Raw genomic sequence first — 14,573 nt, 5'->3', positions numbered from 1 at the left:
GCTGATTAAAAACAGTCTGCCCGTCAATGGAGAGACTGGGGTGGCGGAAAAATACAGTAACTTGGCTGCTCAGTCAGTGCTCTCGGTTTGGAAAGGTGGCCGGCAGCTTATTGCAACAATAACGCGCGCGCACACACACACACACAGACACACCGGACAGAAAACCCCTCTCCCCCTTCCCTTGCACCCAACCGTTACCCCCCCCCCCCCGGGAAGATCTTTCATCCAGAGATTTTTCTGCCCGGAAAAAAAAGGATCGCGATCTAAACCCGGGTTTAGCTGGCGAGGAAACGGCGCGCGCCAGGCAGGCAGGTACCCCGCGCGCAAAATCATTTCGCGCCGTATGGGTCACCTCATCCTAGATATTATCTATCTAAATATAATTCAGATAGTCAAGTTGTTTGTTGTTACTGTTATTCTTAGTCTCCTTTTAAAGGGAACTGTGTAGAGGGGAGTGCAGTTGTTTCATCAAAGATTTTAAAAAAGAAAAGGAGCCGCTTTGCTAATCGCTTCTTTCCAGAGGAATCCGATCCAAAACCTCGCTTGTTTGCTCTCCAAAAAAAGAGCCCCGGGAAACTCGGGCGTTTGTGTGTGTGAAGTAATGAACACGGAGCAGCGTTTCCCTGCGCGGCTCGGAGGGATTCTTCAGCAGGACGGCGGGGATGGCGATGCCTGCGGTCGGGGAAAGGCGAGCCTGGAAGAGAGAGGATCCGTCGCCGCTCAGACACTTTCGCCCAGTTGGACCAGGAGGCGACGGGCGGGAAGGAGGCGCGGCTTGGGACGGGGCGGGGCGGCGAGGGGGACGGGGCGGGGCTTTCTTCCCGAGCAGCGCCTCCGACAGGCGGGCGGGCTTGATGGACGGCTGTACGTCACGGTCCCTCCCCCGCCCCCTTGGCAATGTCTACAGCCTGCTGCACTCCCAATTTAAGCATTTATTCCACTGGGATAGAGGAGACCGGAGCAGCGCTGGCACCAAAAAACCATGGCTGGGATTGTATATTTCTTCACCGTCTTGCCGCTTCTCTTTGGGATTTGCGAGGGGGTTACCGGCTCTCGGGTATATCCAGCCAACGAAGGTGAGTGGGAAAATAAAATTTTAAAAAGCGACGGGGGTTGGTAGTGGTTGGTACCCCGGGCCGATCCGAGGCTCCATCCATCTCCTCTTTATCTCCGGGGTTTGGGGTGCTTCCCCCCGAACACCGTCTTCCAGCGGTAGGGACCGTGAGCGGCCGGCAGCGCGCGCGCTTTGCAGGACGCGCTTGTGGGCAACTTGTGCTGCCAGGAGAAAGTTCGACCCAGGCGCCTGCCTTCCGGACGGACCGATGGACGACCTCCCGGCTGGGCTCCCTCCCTCCGTGCCAAGCGAGGCTGGACAGCCGAAGGGGAAGCGTCGCCAGGGTGCTTCTCCACCTACCCACCCGTCCTGCTTCCTTTTGCCGGAGCTTCGCCCCACAACCAGACTCCCCACGTCCGCCGGCACCATCGCGTCGCCCCCTGGACGGCGAGAGGTGGAAGTTTGGAGCGGCGGCGGGGCGGGCTGGGGCCGCCTCGGATCCTCGCCTTGCTGGGGAGCTGCGTTTGCCGCAGACGCGACGTCCCGGCGCGCGCGGCGCAAAAGCGCGTGGGAGCTTGACCTGGATTTTCCGAGATGCCTGGAGCCGACCTGCTCGCAAGTCACGCCGCGGGACCCGCCGCCACGCCAGGGAAAAGGCCCTTTTTATTTTGCGGACGGGGCCAGATCCTTCCCTTTTTGCACCCGTGTAAAATCTAGGTTAGAGCCCTAAAGTTCAAAGCAACCCTCGCTCCCTGCTCCGTCCGCGCGCCCTCTTGCACCTCCTGGCTTTCTGCATTCCGCGGAGGGTGTACGAACTGGGCATTGTTGTTGTTGTTATTAGTCTTCGTCTTGGAAAGATGATGAGGAAGGAAGGAAGCCTAAAGATCTTGGTGTTCATAAGACTGATGTTACGTAACCCGGGACACGCGCGCGCTTACACACACACACACACACACACACACGCAGTTTCCTGGAGTACCTGTCTGGCTTTGCATACATCCAGGTGGCCTGCACGTTCCTAAACCAGCTTGACAAGAAGGGGTGTGTTTGTCTGCGCTGCTCCCTGTTTGTGTGTGTGTGTGTGTGTGTGTGTGAGAGAGAGAGAGAGAGAGAGAGAGAGAGAGAGAGATGCCCGTGTGTGTCCATCTGCTCGCGATTTGGCTCCTGCAACTCCTAGGGCAAACCTGGCCATGGTATAATGTCAGAGGCCTGGAAATCACCTGGTACAGAAGAACACAGATGCAGGCAATGTGCAGTTTAAACTTGAAACCGAGAGGCAAAGCATTTTGCAGATGGATTTGCCTGTGCCTGAGATATCCCTACACTCTTGCATTTTTTTAAAAAATGCAATGCTCTGCCCCCCCCCCTTCTCCCTTGTTTTTCATCATTTTCTTTGCCATCAGCAACTCAGCCACACTGTCTTCCCACTTTCCTCTTTTCCTGGTCTTGTTTTCCATTCATTCCAAGGGATGGAAAAGCCTTGTCCTCTCTGGTGCAGGAGCGCTGGACCAATCTGAGAAGGCTTTGTCTCTCTCTGTGTCTCTCTTAAAATAGTTTTTGGTTGGTTCTTCTTGATCTTCCAAAGGGAGAAGAGGCAACGTGTGCAGAAATTGCAAATGATCACCATTGGCTTAAAAACAACAACAAACTAAATAAATATAACCATTCCAGTCAGAAAGGATGTTGCATTTGTTTGTTGTAGTTTGAAACCCTTATTTATGATTTATTTAGAACTTGTGGTTTTTGTAGTCTGGCTATGGGAAAGGCTGGCGGGGGGGGGGGGAGAGGAACTGAGGGGCTGAGATTTCATTGAATGTCTCAGCGTCTTTAAGTTAAATCTGTACCAGGGGAGCCATTTTTCATGTCCCCACCTCTTACTCCATCTTTAACAAGAGGCTTAGGAGGTACAAAGAATGCAGTGGTGGGCCTTAGTACACACTTAGGTTCTCTCCCCCCCCCTTTTTTTTTGTTTCCTACAGAATTAATACCCCCTCCCTCCTAACTCAATGCATCCAATTTCTTACTCCTAGAAATATTACCCTGGAAGGTGGATTAAAAGGAAAATACACCTGTTTTTTTCTTGCAAGTGTCATTAAACACCCAGAAGGTGGTAACAAAACATATTGGGTTCAGTGTTTATGGTGGCAGTGATACACCAATTTGGATTACACTATATGTCAAGGTGTGTGCTCCACCTGCTTCAGAAATTCACCGACATACCCCTAAGAGATGTGCAATTCATGAAACAGAAGCGACGGACGGTGTAAACGAGGACATTTATTGCAAGACAAATGAAATTACTTTCATGATACTTATTATTGGAATGTCTACATGTTACATACCTCATTTCCCACCCCAGGTATATATAAGCCTGTCCTTTCCTTTCACTCTTCCTCAGCTTTGCAAATCCTTAGCTCTTTGTGAGCAATAAAGTCCCCTGAAGACAGTGATACTTTCTTCACAAGACTGTTCTGCATGGCTAAAACCAGTGGCACATCTACATGGGAATAAACCCCATGGAACACAGTGGGGCTTTGGATTCAGTGCAGATAGGATTGTGCTGCATATAAATGAGAGGGCTAAATAGAAGCATTGCTTATCAGTAGTAAGATTTTTTTATTTTTACTTGATTTCTTTAAGTGTTTAACCGCCAGGCCGTTGGCCTTGTAACACCTTTTGTACAGTTGTGGGGCATAGTTCAGAGAATGAGCTGTGAGTATGGAGGTTCTCAATTCATAGAATTGTAAAGAAACCCAAGGGCCATCTGTTTCAACCTTCTGCAGTGCAGGAATATTTTTGCTCAGTGTGGGGCTCGAACCCACGACCTTGAGATTAATCAACTGAGCTATCAGTCAAGAGGTGACTCTAGGATAGGGTCAGTGGGCTTCCCTCCAGAAGTTGTTGGATTCCCACTTCCTTCAGCCCCAGCCAGTATGCCAATAGTCATGGCCATACCACATGGGATACCTTTGCACTAGGAAGGCACTATGGCAGTAGGTGCAGAATGGGAATACTAAATCTGTCTTGCCCTGTAGGAGTGTTGTAAAGGTTACCGTGATGTGTGTATCACATTCACCACTGTGGAAATTCAGTGATCCATAAAAGAGTTAGTTGCATTTAATTAACAAATTAACCATACATAACTGAAGCCTCATTAACTTCCACCATGAGATCTAGGCAGTAAGTCTAAACACAGTGGTGCTTACTCCCGAGTATGTGAGTATGCATGATTATGAAGCATTTGGGCAGGGATCTGACTAAGGGGCTCATTTCTGATTAATGTAACTTTTTTACTGGATCACAGCCACAAAGTTTGAATAAATATTGATCTCTGATTGAAAGTAGTCCATGACCACTGGCGTGACTGGTTAAAAAAGAAAGTGTTGATATAAATCTTGTCTGAGTGAGGATCTTTCTTTTCACATGTGGAAATAGTCAGGTAATTTTTTTCTAAAAACTTCACCTGAGTTTCAGTAAGGGTAACTTGTCATTTATGTTTGTTTCCCCCTTTTTGCAGTTACCTTATTGGATTCCAGATCTGTTCAGGGTGAACTTGGGTGGATAGCAAGCCCGTTGGAAGGAGGGGTAAGTTCTGCATCCCTATCTGATCATCTAGGTAAAATGGAATGATTAGTACGTTTCTGGTGAATCCTAATGGCTCGATTATTGTTGATTGTGGGGAGAAGGTCACATTTCTTCCGTAGCCTGTGATGTGAATTACACTTTGTTGGAGAAACCTTATACTCCCAATGCATAGCTCTGTCAAGAAGGAAACCATAGAGAGTGGAAAGAGAATTTCAGAATCTGATCAAAGAACAGATATTTACAACCCAACCCTAAGAATATTTATCCCAAAGTATAGTTCAGTGAGGTTTATTTCCTTGCAAGGCATCTATGCAGGCTCACTCGGGTGCAAGTATCTGAGGGTTCAGTGAGGCTTACTCCAGGGTAAGTTTGCATAGGATTGTGGCCTTCGATACAATAAATGTCTACACGTGCTTCTTCCAAAGAAGTGGAGTTACATTGAGAGCAGGGATGGGGAACCTGTGGCCGTCCAGATGTTGCTGGGCTCTAAATCCCATCAGGCTCAGCCAGCATGGATGATGGCAAATGGATTTTGTTGTCCAACACCTTCTGGAGGGCTCCATTGTTCCCAAGCCCTGATTTAGGGTGACCACTATCCAGTTCCCAGATGGCAGGATTTGTGTCAGCTTAGGACAATTCCAAAGGTGTAATGCTACCTTAATAGATTAGATATTCTAGTCCACAAGGTTTCTTTCCTTCGTTTAAAAAAAAAAAAAAATCAAAACCTTTGCTTTTGGGGGGACAGCAGTGCAGTGTATAAAGCAAAGCAGAGCAAGAGCTGCTTCTTAATCCATTGCTGAATGGTGAATGTTTAACACATTTGCAGATCTGGACTCAGGGAGAGAACGGAATCTCGGCTTAGTCAGGACTCTGTGCAGACGTTCACTCTTAATTTAGCAAAGGATTTGTAGACAAATACCATGCAGTCAGTTAGTCTGCTGAAGAACTGCTGAGTAGACCCTGATTCTTACCGTAGGTACTGTGTCCCCAGCATGCCATGGGATCAGGAATTTTTATTAATTACTGGGGGTGGGGAGAGTTGCAGATAGAAACCGCCACCTTATTTTCACTGCCACATATGCAGGGTGAATATTAAGAGCAATTTCGGGGGGGGGGGGGGAGAGAAACAATGCACATGGTATTTCCATTCAAATATGCTCAAATCCCTTTAAAATTAAATGGAAACCTCTTCTTGCTGCGCTTAGAGGCAAACAATTGATGCCTAACTAAGTCCAAATAATTAAAAAAAGCACTAAAGTTTGGAAAGATTGCCAGTTATATAATAAATAGGAAGGCAAATTCCTTCAATGGGCTAATGAAATATACTGTAGTTGGACGTCCGTCGGTCCTGTAATTAAAAAGAAGAAGAAAGGTGGTGGGCGGGGAGGATGGTGACAAATGGAAGGAATGCGAGGCTGTTTATGTAGCGATGCATTATGCATAAGCTCTGAATTAGCCCTATCATGGGAAAATGGAGTATTGTCCTGCTCCCATTGTTGCTCTGCCCGAACTTGACTGCAGTCAGGTTTTGCTCTGCCTGTGCACACTGTTCTGTCCCTGGAACCATTCCCTGCCTGCCTCCCCCAGCCCTAGAAAAGGGGAATGATTGACAGGCCTCTGGCGGTGCAGACAGCACACATGCACTGTTGATTGCCGGCAATTGCCCTCATCTTTGACAGTGGGGAAAGGTACAGCTTTATCTGGGTGAGAGTCAGGCATCTCAGTTAATCCTATACCCTGGAAAGGTCAATGAATTAGTCTTTCTTTCTATGCACCCATGGGGCATCCCTTCTGTAGATTCAAATATCGCCATTTTGAAGAAGTCAGCAATTGTGATTGATTGGCAGAGGATGTCCCTATATTAATTTTCAAGGTGTTTGTGAATGTATGTATCTGTGACTTACGTTCGTAACAAAAGAAGTCTGAGGAGAAACGTAAAGAGGACTAGTTTCAATAAATCCATGTCTCTATGTGCTGCCTTTTCACGTTGGCAGCGGGGAAAAATCAAGAGGGCTTAGTCTTGTCTTCAAGTCCGTCTGCAGGAGTGCCTTGAAAGTGCTTTCGTATAGCTGCATATGCTGCAGATTTGTTTCAAAGCGCTGGGGAAAGTAACACTTCTCCCTCCCTCTGCCTTCGAGAACACCCAAAGGTATAGAGCCTTCACAGATCAGCACGGCCTTCATTTTATACTGTGTATAAGCTCACTGTACGTTGCAAAGCCCTTGGCTCCACCCTCTTTTTATGGATCCAGAACAGGTCATTCCTGAAGTGTGAAGTATTTTATGTGTTAATATGAGACGTTGGAGATAAAAATAGGCCACTTTACCAGTGAATAGCGCTATTACTAAATCTATAGTAGCCCTAGAGGAATGAATGTGTTACATTATAAATTTAATTAATGATTTACCTTTAAAATTCACAGTTGAAAGGAAATCCTGGGTCTGGAATGCTTTTACTGTGGGATTATTAAACCATGGGAAGAGTTGGTTTAGAAAGCTGAAATGAAAAAAAAAAGAGAGGAAGTGTTTGTTTTTGACAACACATTTAACGTTTCAAATTTATAACGGTTGAAAATGTTGGGGGGGGGGCATTTATAGTATTGGGCCATTTGCCTCAAATATATTGAGGCAAATGTCTATAAATAAACAAACACCTCTTGTCAAACAAAAACCAAAAGGGAGAAAGTCAGAAGGGTTTTTGCAGCAAGGAGCTACTGAATGCAGCCATGTTCCTTTCATAGACTTCAATAGGCTTTGGAGCCAAACTTCTTTTGTGCAAAGAGGCAAAAAGGAAATCCCATGGACAATTCTTATTTCCCTCTCCTCTTCCTTCCCTCGCCCCTGCACAGACTATAGGCTGATAATGTGGAAAGTGGTAGATCATAAAGGGCAGGACTGTAACACAATGCTCATTTCATGGCAGTTGTAAATTAGAGAACTCTATTGCTTACATCATGTTAGCATTTTACACTGATAAATGGCTTTCCAATTTTCCCCTGGTTATTGATTTATTCCCCTCTTTCCTTTTTTTTAAGGGGGGTGTGTGTGTGTGGATTTGCAAGCATCTTCTCTAGGCAATAACTCTGATACGATCCTTTTGACTCTGGTGACGGCCAGAGATCTATAAGCTGACCTGGTTATCAAACTAGATTCTTTTTAACCTAAACAGGACCGGAATGGTTACAAACCTCAATGGAAATGTACAGGATGCATTAGAGTTGTAGGCTGGGTCCTACAGTGTCCATTTAGCAGAGCATGTTTAATACTTGATTGCCAGGAAGTTGGATTCTAACTGTTTCATTTTCCCCCCACCCTCCGCTCCCTGCATGCTTCATTGTATAAGCTGGAACCTTAGAATTTAGCTATTATTTTGCATAAATAAAAAAAAAGGTCCTTCCCACCCTTTGAACCTTAATTCAGCAGAACGGTGCTCCTTTCTCAAAAAGAAGAGACAGAAAAGGCCTCAGCAGTAGCTTTCTTTTCTGTATCATGTGATTAACATAATCTCATTTAACAATGTTCAAAGCTCTTATTGACCACTTCCACTCTCCTTTTCTTTTATGATATGTTCATCACACTCCTGCCGGAATGCAGCTTGATAATACAGAATCTAATTCATTCTTAATCAAAGTTTCATTTTTCTGTGGGGTGGTTATTATCATGTTTGGCATTCTATTTTTTTTTTTAATCCAGTCAAGAATTTAAGAAGAAAGCTCATCTTTCAGTTAGGCAATGCAGGTTTATGAGGCATGGTCTGTTGTGTAAAATTGTGTTGTCCTGAGGTGCCTTAAGCCAGAATGCTTGAAATGGAACCAGCGGGTGCAAGCCAGAAAAAAATATAGGTATGCTTGCATTTCATTGTGATTGTTCCAAGGTGCTTGCTATAGAGATAGAGAAGCAAGTGGTGCTGTGGTCAAAACCACTGAGCCTCTTGGGCTTGCTAATTGGAAGGTCAGTGGTTGGAATCTGTGTGACGGAGTGAGAGCCCGTTGCTCCATCCCAGCTCCTGCCAACCTAGCAGTTCGAAAGCACACCAGTGTAAGTAGATAAATAGGTACCGCTTTGGCAGGAAGGTTAACAGCATTTCCATGCGCTCTGACACTCATCATGGTGTCCTGTTGCGCCAGAAGTGGTTTAGTCATGCTGGTCACATGACCTGAAAAGCTTTCTGCGGACAAACACTGGCTCCCTTGGCCTGTAGGGATGAGCACCGCACCACATAGTTGCCTTTGACTAGACTTACCCAGCGGTCCTTTACCGTTTTACGTTTACCTTAGAATAGAAATAGTAAAGGTAAAGGGGCTCCTGACCATTAGGTCCAGTCACGGACAACTCTGGGGTTGTGGCACTCATCTCGCTTTATTGGCCAAGGGAGCCGGCGTACAGCTTCCGGGTCATGTGGCCAGCATGACTAAGCCGCTTCTGGCGAACCAGAGCAGCGCACTGAAACGCCGTTTACCTTCCCGCTGGAGCGGTACCTATTTATCTACTTGCACTTTGATGTCATATATACACACAAATATATTTTATGGACTGAGAACTTCAGATAGCTCAGCTTTTGCCAATCTGGTGTCCTGCAGATGGTTTGGATTGCAACTTCCATCAGCCCCACCAGCATGGCTATGCTGACTGCGCCTGATTGGGGTTGTAGTCCAGAATTACTGCAGGGGACCAAGCATGTGAAGGTTGAGTTAGTCTGTGCAAAGGACGTAATAGGTATTTGCTGATGACTGAAGGCGGTTGAATAGGGCTGGGGCTGGGCATTATGAGTCGTTCTGGAAAGTGAGAGAGGATCAGTAAGCGGTTGCAGTGTAATAGCTGGGAGTGCTAGTTAATGGAATTGTGGATTCTCCTCTGCCATAAGATCACTAGGTGGCTTAGGCAAGCTGCTATTCTCTCAGCCAGAAGCCAGGGTCTCTCCCTTCTACATCTGTAACATAATGATTCTGCTCTGTATTTCAGGGGTTGCTGTAAGGATGACTGAGAGAGGAGGAACAGGGAAAACTGCTTTGTACCAAGTTAGACTATTGGTAGTTCTGTGTTGTCTACACGGACTTGCAGTGGCTCTTCAGGGATTTAGGGAGGGGTCTTTTCCTAGCCCTACCTAGAGATGCCAGAAATTGAGCCTGGGGACCTGAATGCAGAGGTGTTTTGCCACAGAGCTGCGGCCTTTCTTTACTTTCCATATATGTGCTGTTATTTTATCATAGTCACCAGATAGTATTGCAATATCCTTCATAGATACTGAGCTGATCTCGTTCTTGTTTCCTGTTCTGCCACTCATGTTGCATGCAACCCTGGGCAAGTTTCTTATGGTGCAACCCCATTCTTAATTCCTCAGAAGTAAGACATATTTGGGCTTGTTCCCAGGTAAATATGTATAGGGTTGCCACCTTATATCTTTGTATCTTGCTTTAAAAAAATAAATCAAATTTACATGCAGAGTAGAATACCTGTTAAGGTTGCACAGTGTTTGGTTTTTATAAGACTCCCAGCTACGAGGGTCCATTCAGATAATGGCATATTAAGGTTGATTACAAGCTAGCATATATCCGTTTTTCTTTCGAAAATATCACTTTCCTGAGGTCTTCAATTAGGCTGCTATTAAAACCTGATTTCCTTTTTAGTACAGTATATGGCTTTATTTTTGCTCATGTGTTTGAAAAGCACCCTGTATGTTCTGATTTTTTTAATGGCTTCCGGTATAAAGAGAAATAAAGGAAGCCAATTGGGAGAGAGAGGAATTAATTTATCTGGCGGTAGCAAGGTTTGATTATGCTTTTCACACTCTTCCTGTCTCACGTTTGTCCCTTTTGGTTCTTCACAGTGGGAGGAAGTGAGTATTATGGATGAGAAAAACACTCCAATCCGCACTTATCAAGTCTGCAACGTGATGGAGTCCAGTCAGAACAACTGGTTACGAACTGATTGGATTCCCCGCGAAGGGGCTCAGAGGGTTTATATTGAAATCAAGTTCACACTCAGAGACTGCAACAGCTTGCCAGGTGTCATGGGGACTTGCAAAGAGACTTTTAACCTCTACTACTACGAGTCGAGCAACGATAAGGAGCGCTTTATTCGCGAGAGCCAGTTTGCTAAGATTGACACCATCGCGGCCGACGAGAGCTTCACTCAGGTGGACATTGGAGACAGGATCATGAAGCTCAACACAGAGATCCGCGACGTGGGGCCCCTGAGCAAGAAGGGATTTTATCTGGCTTTCCAGGATGTCGGCGCTTGCATTGCCTTAGTGTCTGTCCGCGTTTTCTACAAGAAGTGCCCGCTGACAGTCCGTAACCTGGCCCAGTTTCCGGACACGATCACCGGGGCAGACACGTCCTCTCTGGTGGAAGTTCGCGGCTCTTGTGTGAACAATTCCGAAGAGAAGGATGTGCCAAAGATGTACTGCGGGGCAGATGGTGAATGGCTGGTACCCATTGGCAACTGCCTGTGCAATGCTGGGTATGAAGAGCACAATGGAGAATGCCAAGGTAGGGCCCCCCTGCATTGTGCAGTTCATTAGGGGCTGGTGTTCATAATTGAATCAGAGATGAGAATCGGTGGAAGGCTGCCCGTAATTAGCAGTCCCTGTGGGATGCAATGGGATGAAGGGGTCTAATGAGGAAGTCCAGTAGTTCCAGGTGGCAGGGCTAAGGAGTGCATAATACTGACAGAACAAATGGCACCACCGTAATCGGCAGAAGGCACGGCACATTTGCTATCAGAGGGTAGATTAGAACTGGCTTGCATCTCCCCATTCACATTTGAATGAGGATGGAAGCCATGTTATCTGAGCCAGTTCTGTTTAAAGGGGCAGAATCAGTTTCTCTTCCTTCCTTTTTTGGAAAGGTGAGATTGCTATTCCGGCTAAAACAAAAGGCACAGCAGCAACAAGCTGTCTCCTCCTTCATGGCAGAAGACAGAAGTTTTTCAGGGGCCCTAAGGAATGACTCTTTAGTGTCTCATTTGATAACTTTTCACGAAATAATCCTTGAATACGTGAGATGGCTGCTTTTGTGAAATATTTTTATTTCTCAGAAAGTCTCCATTGTTTCCTTTACAAAGGAGCATGCTAGGAGACTCTAAGAAATGCAAGAAGTCATCTGTTTGCCCCCCCCTTTCCCCCTTCTCTGCAGAATTAAGGATTAAGGTTCTTATAAAAGGCAGCTTATCTTAAAGAAAAGAAAAGGGAGGGGAGATTTAAATCGCCTTTGTGGGTGCCTGTGATTTTTAGTTATACATTATCATGATTTTATAAATAGGTTATTACTGATTATGAACTTGATTGCCCCCCTTAGTCGCATGTTCAGGATCAGTCTCTAACGGCTCTTTTTGCCAAATGAATGCCTCTTTGTATATGTTGCTAAACGGATGAGACCCAGCGATGTCAAGGCTGATTCATTTTAATTGCATTTTGTTAAGGGTAATGATTTTTTTTAAAAAAAATGTGTGAGTGCAATATATGTGGTATAGGAAAAAGCAAAACATAACACTGATTTCTGTAAAATAGGTGTAAAATGGCATTTTCCTCCCGCAAAGCATTTCATACCGAGATGGTTTTATATGATCATTTATGGGCAATGTGAAGTTCATTATTATGCATTGAAATTAAGAGTTGGCAGGAACGCAGCTCTGAGCACAAACATTTTCCTTTGCTATCATACTTCCATCAGATATGTTCATGTCAGTGGGGGGGGGGGAAGCAGGGGTAGGGGGGTGGGAGAGATGAGCATATCTTATCAGCAACACAATTATGAAAGGTTGGAGTGAGAATTGAAAAATGAATTGCATGATGACAAGGCACATGTCTTGAGTAAATTATTCTGTCTCTTGGAGTGGGCAGGAACTTGGAAACCTTTGCATGTCAAGAACAAACAAATTTGTTACCAACATGCAGGTGTCATGCTGAGTAGATTTTTGGGGGAGGGAGGGAGATGTGTTAGCATTGGAAGAGATTTCTTAAAATTATTGCTGTTTTTCCTAGTTTGTAAGCAATGCTTCTTTTATTTTATTTTTGCATGGTTTAGCTGGTGGGAGAGCAGGTGGACCAAATTAGAAAGTTGTGCTTTGCAAAGAGATTACTCCTCATTCTGCTAAAGTGGGTGTTAGGGGCAGTATTGGCTAACCCTGATTGATGCCAAATTAAAACACTCCTTAGTCAATGACCCACACATTATTATCTAATCACATGACAGCCAGAGTGTTGTGTGGGAGAAATCACTTGTGATCTTTTGGGGCAGGAACTTCAGGAGGCCCCCACATTTTTTAAAAAAGCAGTAGGTGGTTGAAAGTGACATTGACACAGAAAATACTTGGTAACTCTCTGTTCGGCTCTACTGGACTTACGGAAACTGATTATTCACACCTTAAGTTAATGACCAATCCTGATGAGATCATGTATAAAAGGAACAAAGAAACCTTTTGTCTTTTGTATCTCCTGTGTTTTAAAACCCTCCCATTAAACGTTCCATTGGAAGAAAATACAATCCAGCAAGCAGTCTTAAATTGTTAGCCATTTCATCAGTTGTTGATTGTATTTTCCTTGCAAAAAAACACACATTTCTTCCAGTTCCAAGACAAATGTTTTTCTCATTGTTCCCTAAGCCCACAGGCTTTGCTATGAATCACTTGTTAATGGCCATGTTTACTAGGAATCCAAACTATTAGTGTACAGGTGAATCAGATGACTTTGGATTTGGATGCTCTTGCAGAGGCTGAGTTTGGTTATTTGGTGTTTGGTAATCACTATTCTTGCCCTTTAATATTTTTGTGTGAAAATAAACACCATCTAGAGAGCCCAAAGCATTGTTATAGAACTGGGCAGCCAGCTATAGAGAAGAAAGAAAACCATCTCAAGTCCACAAAAGCTTATAAAAAGAGTAAGCTTGGAGTGCTGTGAACAGGTTCCAGACCGATTTTCCAACAGCACGGCTGTGGCAGGACAAATGTAGGAGTAGGTCACAGGTCATTCACTTCCTCATCCATCTTCCTCCCGTGATCCTGAGGTCAGAGTTAAGATTGATTAAGATCTTAAAAGCTTGACAAAGGCTTGGTGGGCAAAAATGGGCAGGCTGGCTGATGGGTGTGTGTGTGTGTGTGTGTGTGTGTGTGTGTGTGTGAAGGCAGAGGGTGCCCCTTTTGTTTTGAGATCTAACATTGCTCATCTGCTGGAGTCTTCAGAACTTTGGGGACCAAAAGGTATTTCCTACTGGCTTTCTTTCATCCAGCAGTGTATGTTAATTGAGGTTTTTTTAAAAGAAAGAAAGAATGAGAAAAATAAAAGAAGACATGTCGAGGCTACCAGGTGATGCCTGGGTAGCACCCCAAAGCAGCCACAAGTTCATTTAGTGTCTGGATCTTGAATAACATTTTCTGAAATGGAAACCTAGTTCTCTCCCCCCATTCCTATTCAGTTGTCTCTTCTAAGTAAGAAGAACGTGTTATTGGGGTTAACAGAAGCTTGAACTTGCTGAGTGGTTTCAGCGAAGGAGAGTTATTCTATGGGGACTTGGCAGTAGTCAAAAAAAGAGAGCAGGGAATCAGGGAAGAAGCAGGATTCCAAGATCAATAAACAAAACAAAACCCAATAATCTATTTTTTACGAGTTCTCCACTACGTCTGTCTTTAAAATTAGCAATCTATCGTTGTGAGAATATTGCTCGTGTTTGTTGAAAGTTGCACCTGTAATTTTAAATATAAGTAAAGGAAATGTACACTTGATTTCCTCAAGCTTATTTAGCAACCAATGTTGTGTTTCAAAAAGAGAATAAGAACTGCATGGGAAATATTATTAATGAAACATGAAATTACCTTATATTCGAGGCATATCTCAAAAGCTAAGGTAATTACTGCTTTAAAGGGAAAAAATGTAGCTGTTGGCTGATGTTCTTTTGCTAAAAGATGCCATTGGTGATTAAAATTGTTTTGTTACACAT

General features: G+C 44.7%; 1 protein-coding gene across 2 annotated transcripts in view; it reads left to right on the top strand.

Annotated features, from left to right (window-relative positions):
• The first annotated feature begins 921 nt into the window (after positions 1-921).
• EPHA4 (EPH receptor A4) overlaps positions 922-14,573 on the top strand; it is a 162,381-nt gene continuing 148,729 nt past the window's right edge. For both annotated transcript variants that reach the window (XM_081861522.1, XM_081861523.1), the window contains exons 1-3: positions 922-1,076; positions 4,572-4,639; positions 10,466-11,129. In XM_081861522.1, the coding sequence (XP_081717648.1) occupies positions 983-1,076; positions 4,572-4,639; positions 10,466-11,129 (826 nt within the window). In that variant the 5' untranslated portion in view covers positions 922-982. The remainder of the gene's footprint in view (positions 1,077-4,571; positions 4,640-10,465; positions 11,130-14,573) is intronic.

Source organism: Podarcis erhardii (assembly GCF_964252035.2).
Source record: "Podarcis erhardii genome assembly, chromosome: 5".
Lineage (NCBI taxonomy): Eukaryota > Metazoa > Chordata > Lepidosauria > Squamata > Lacertidae > Podarcis > Podarcis erhardii.
This window is presented reverse-complemented; position numbering and strand designations above follow the sequence as displayed.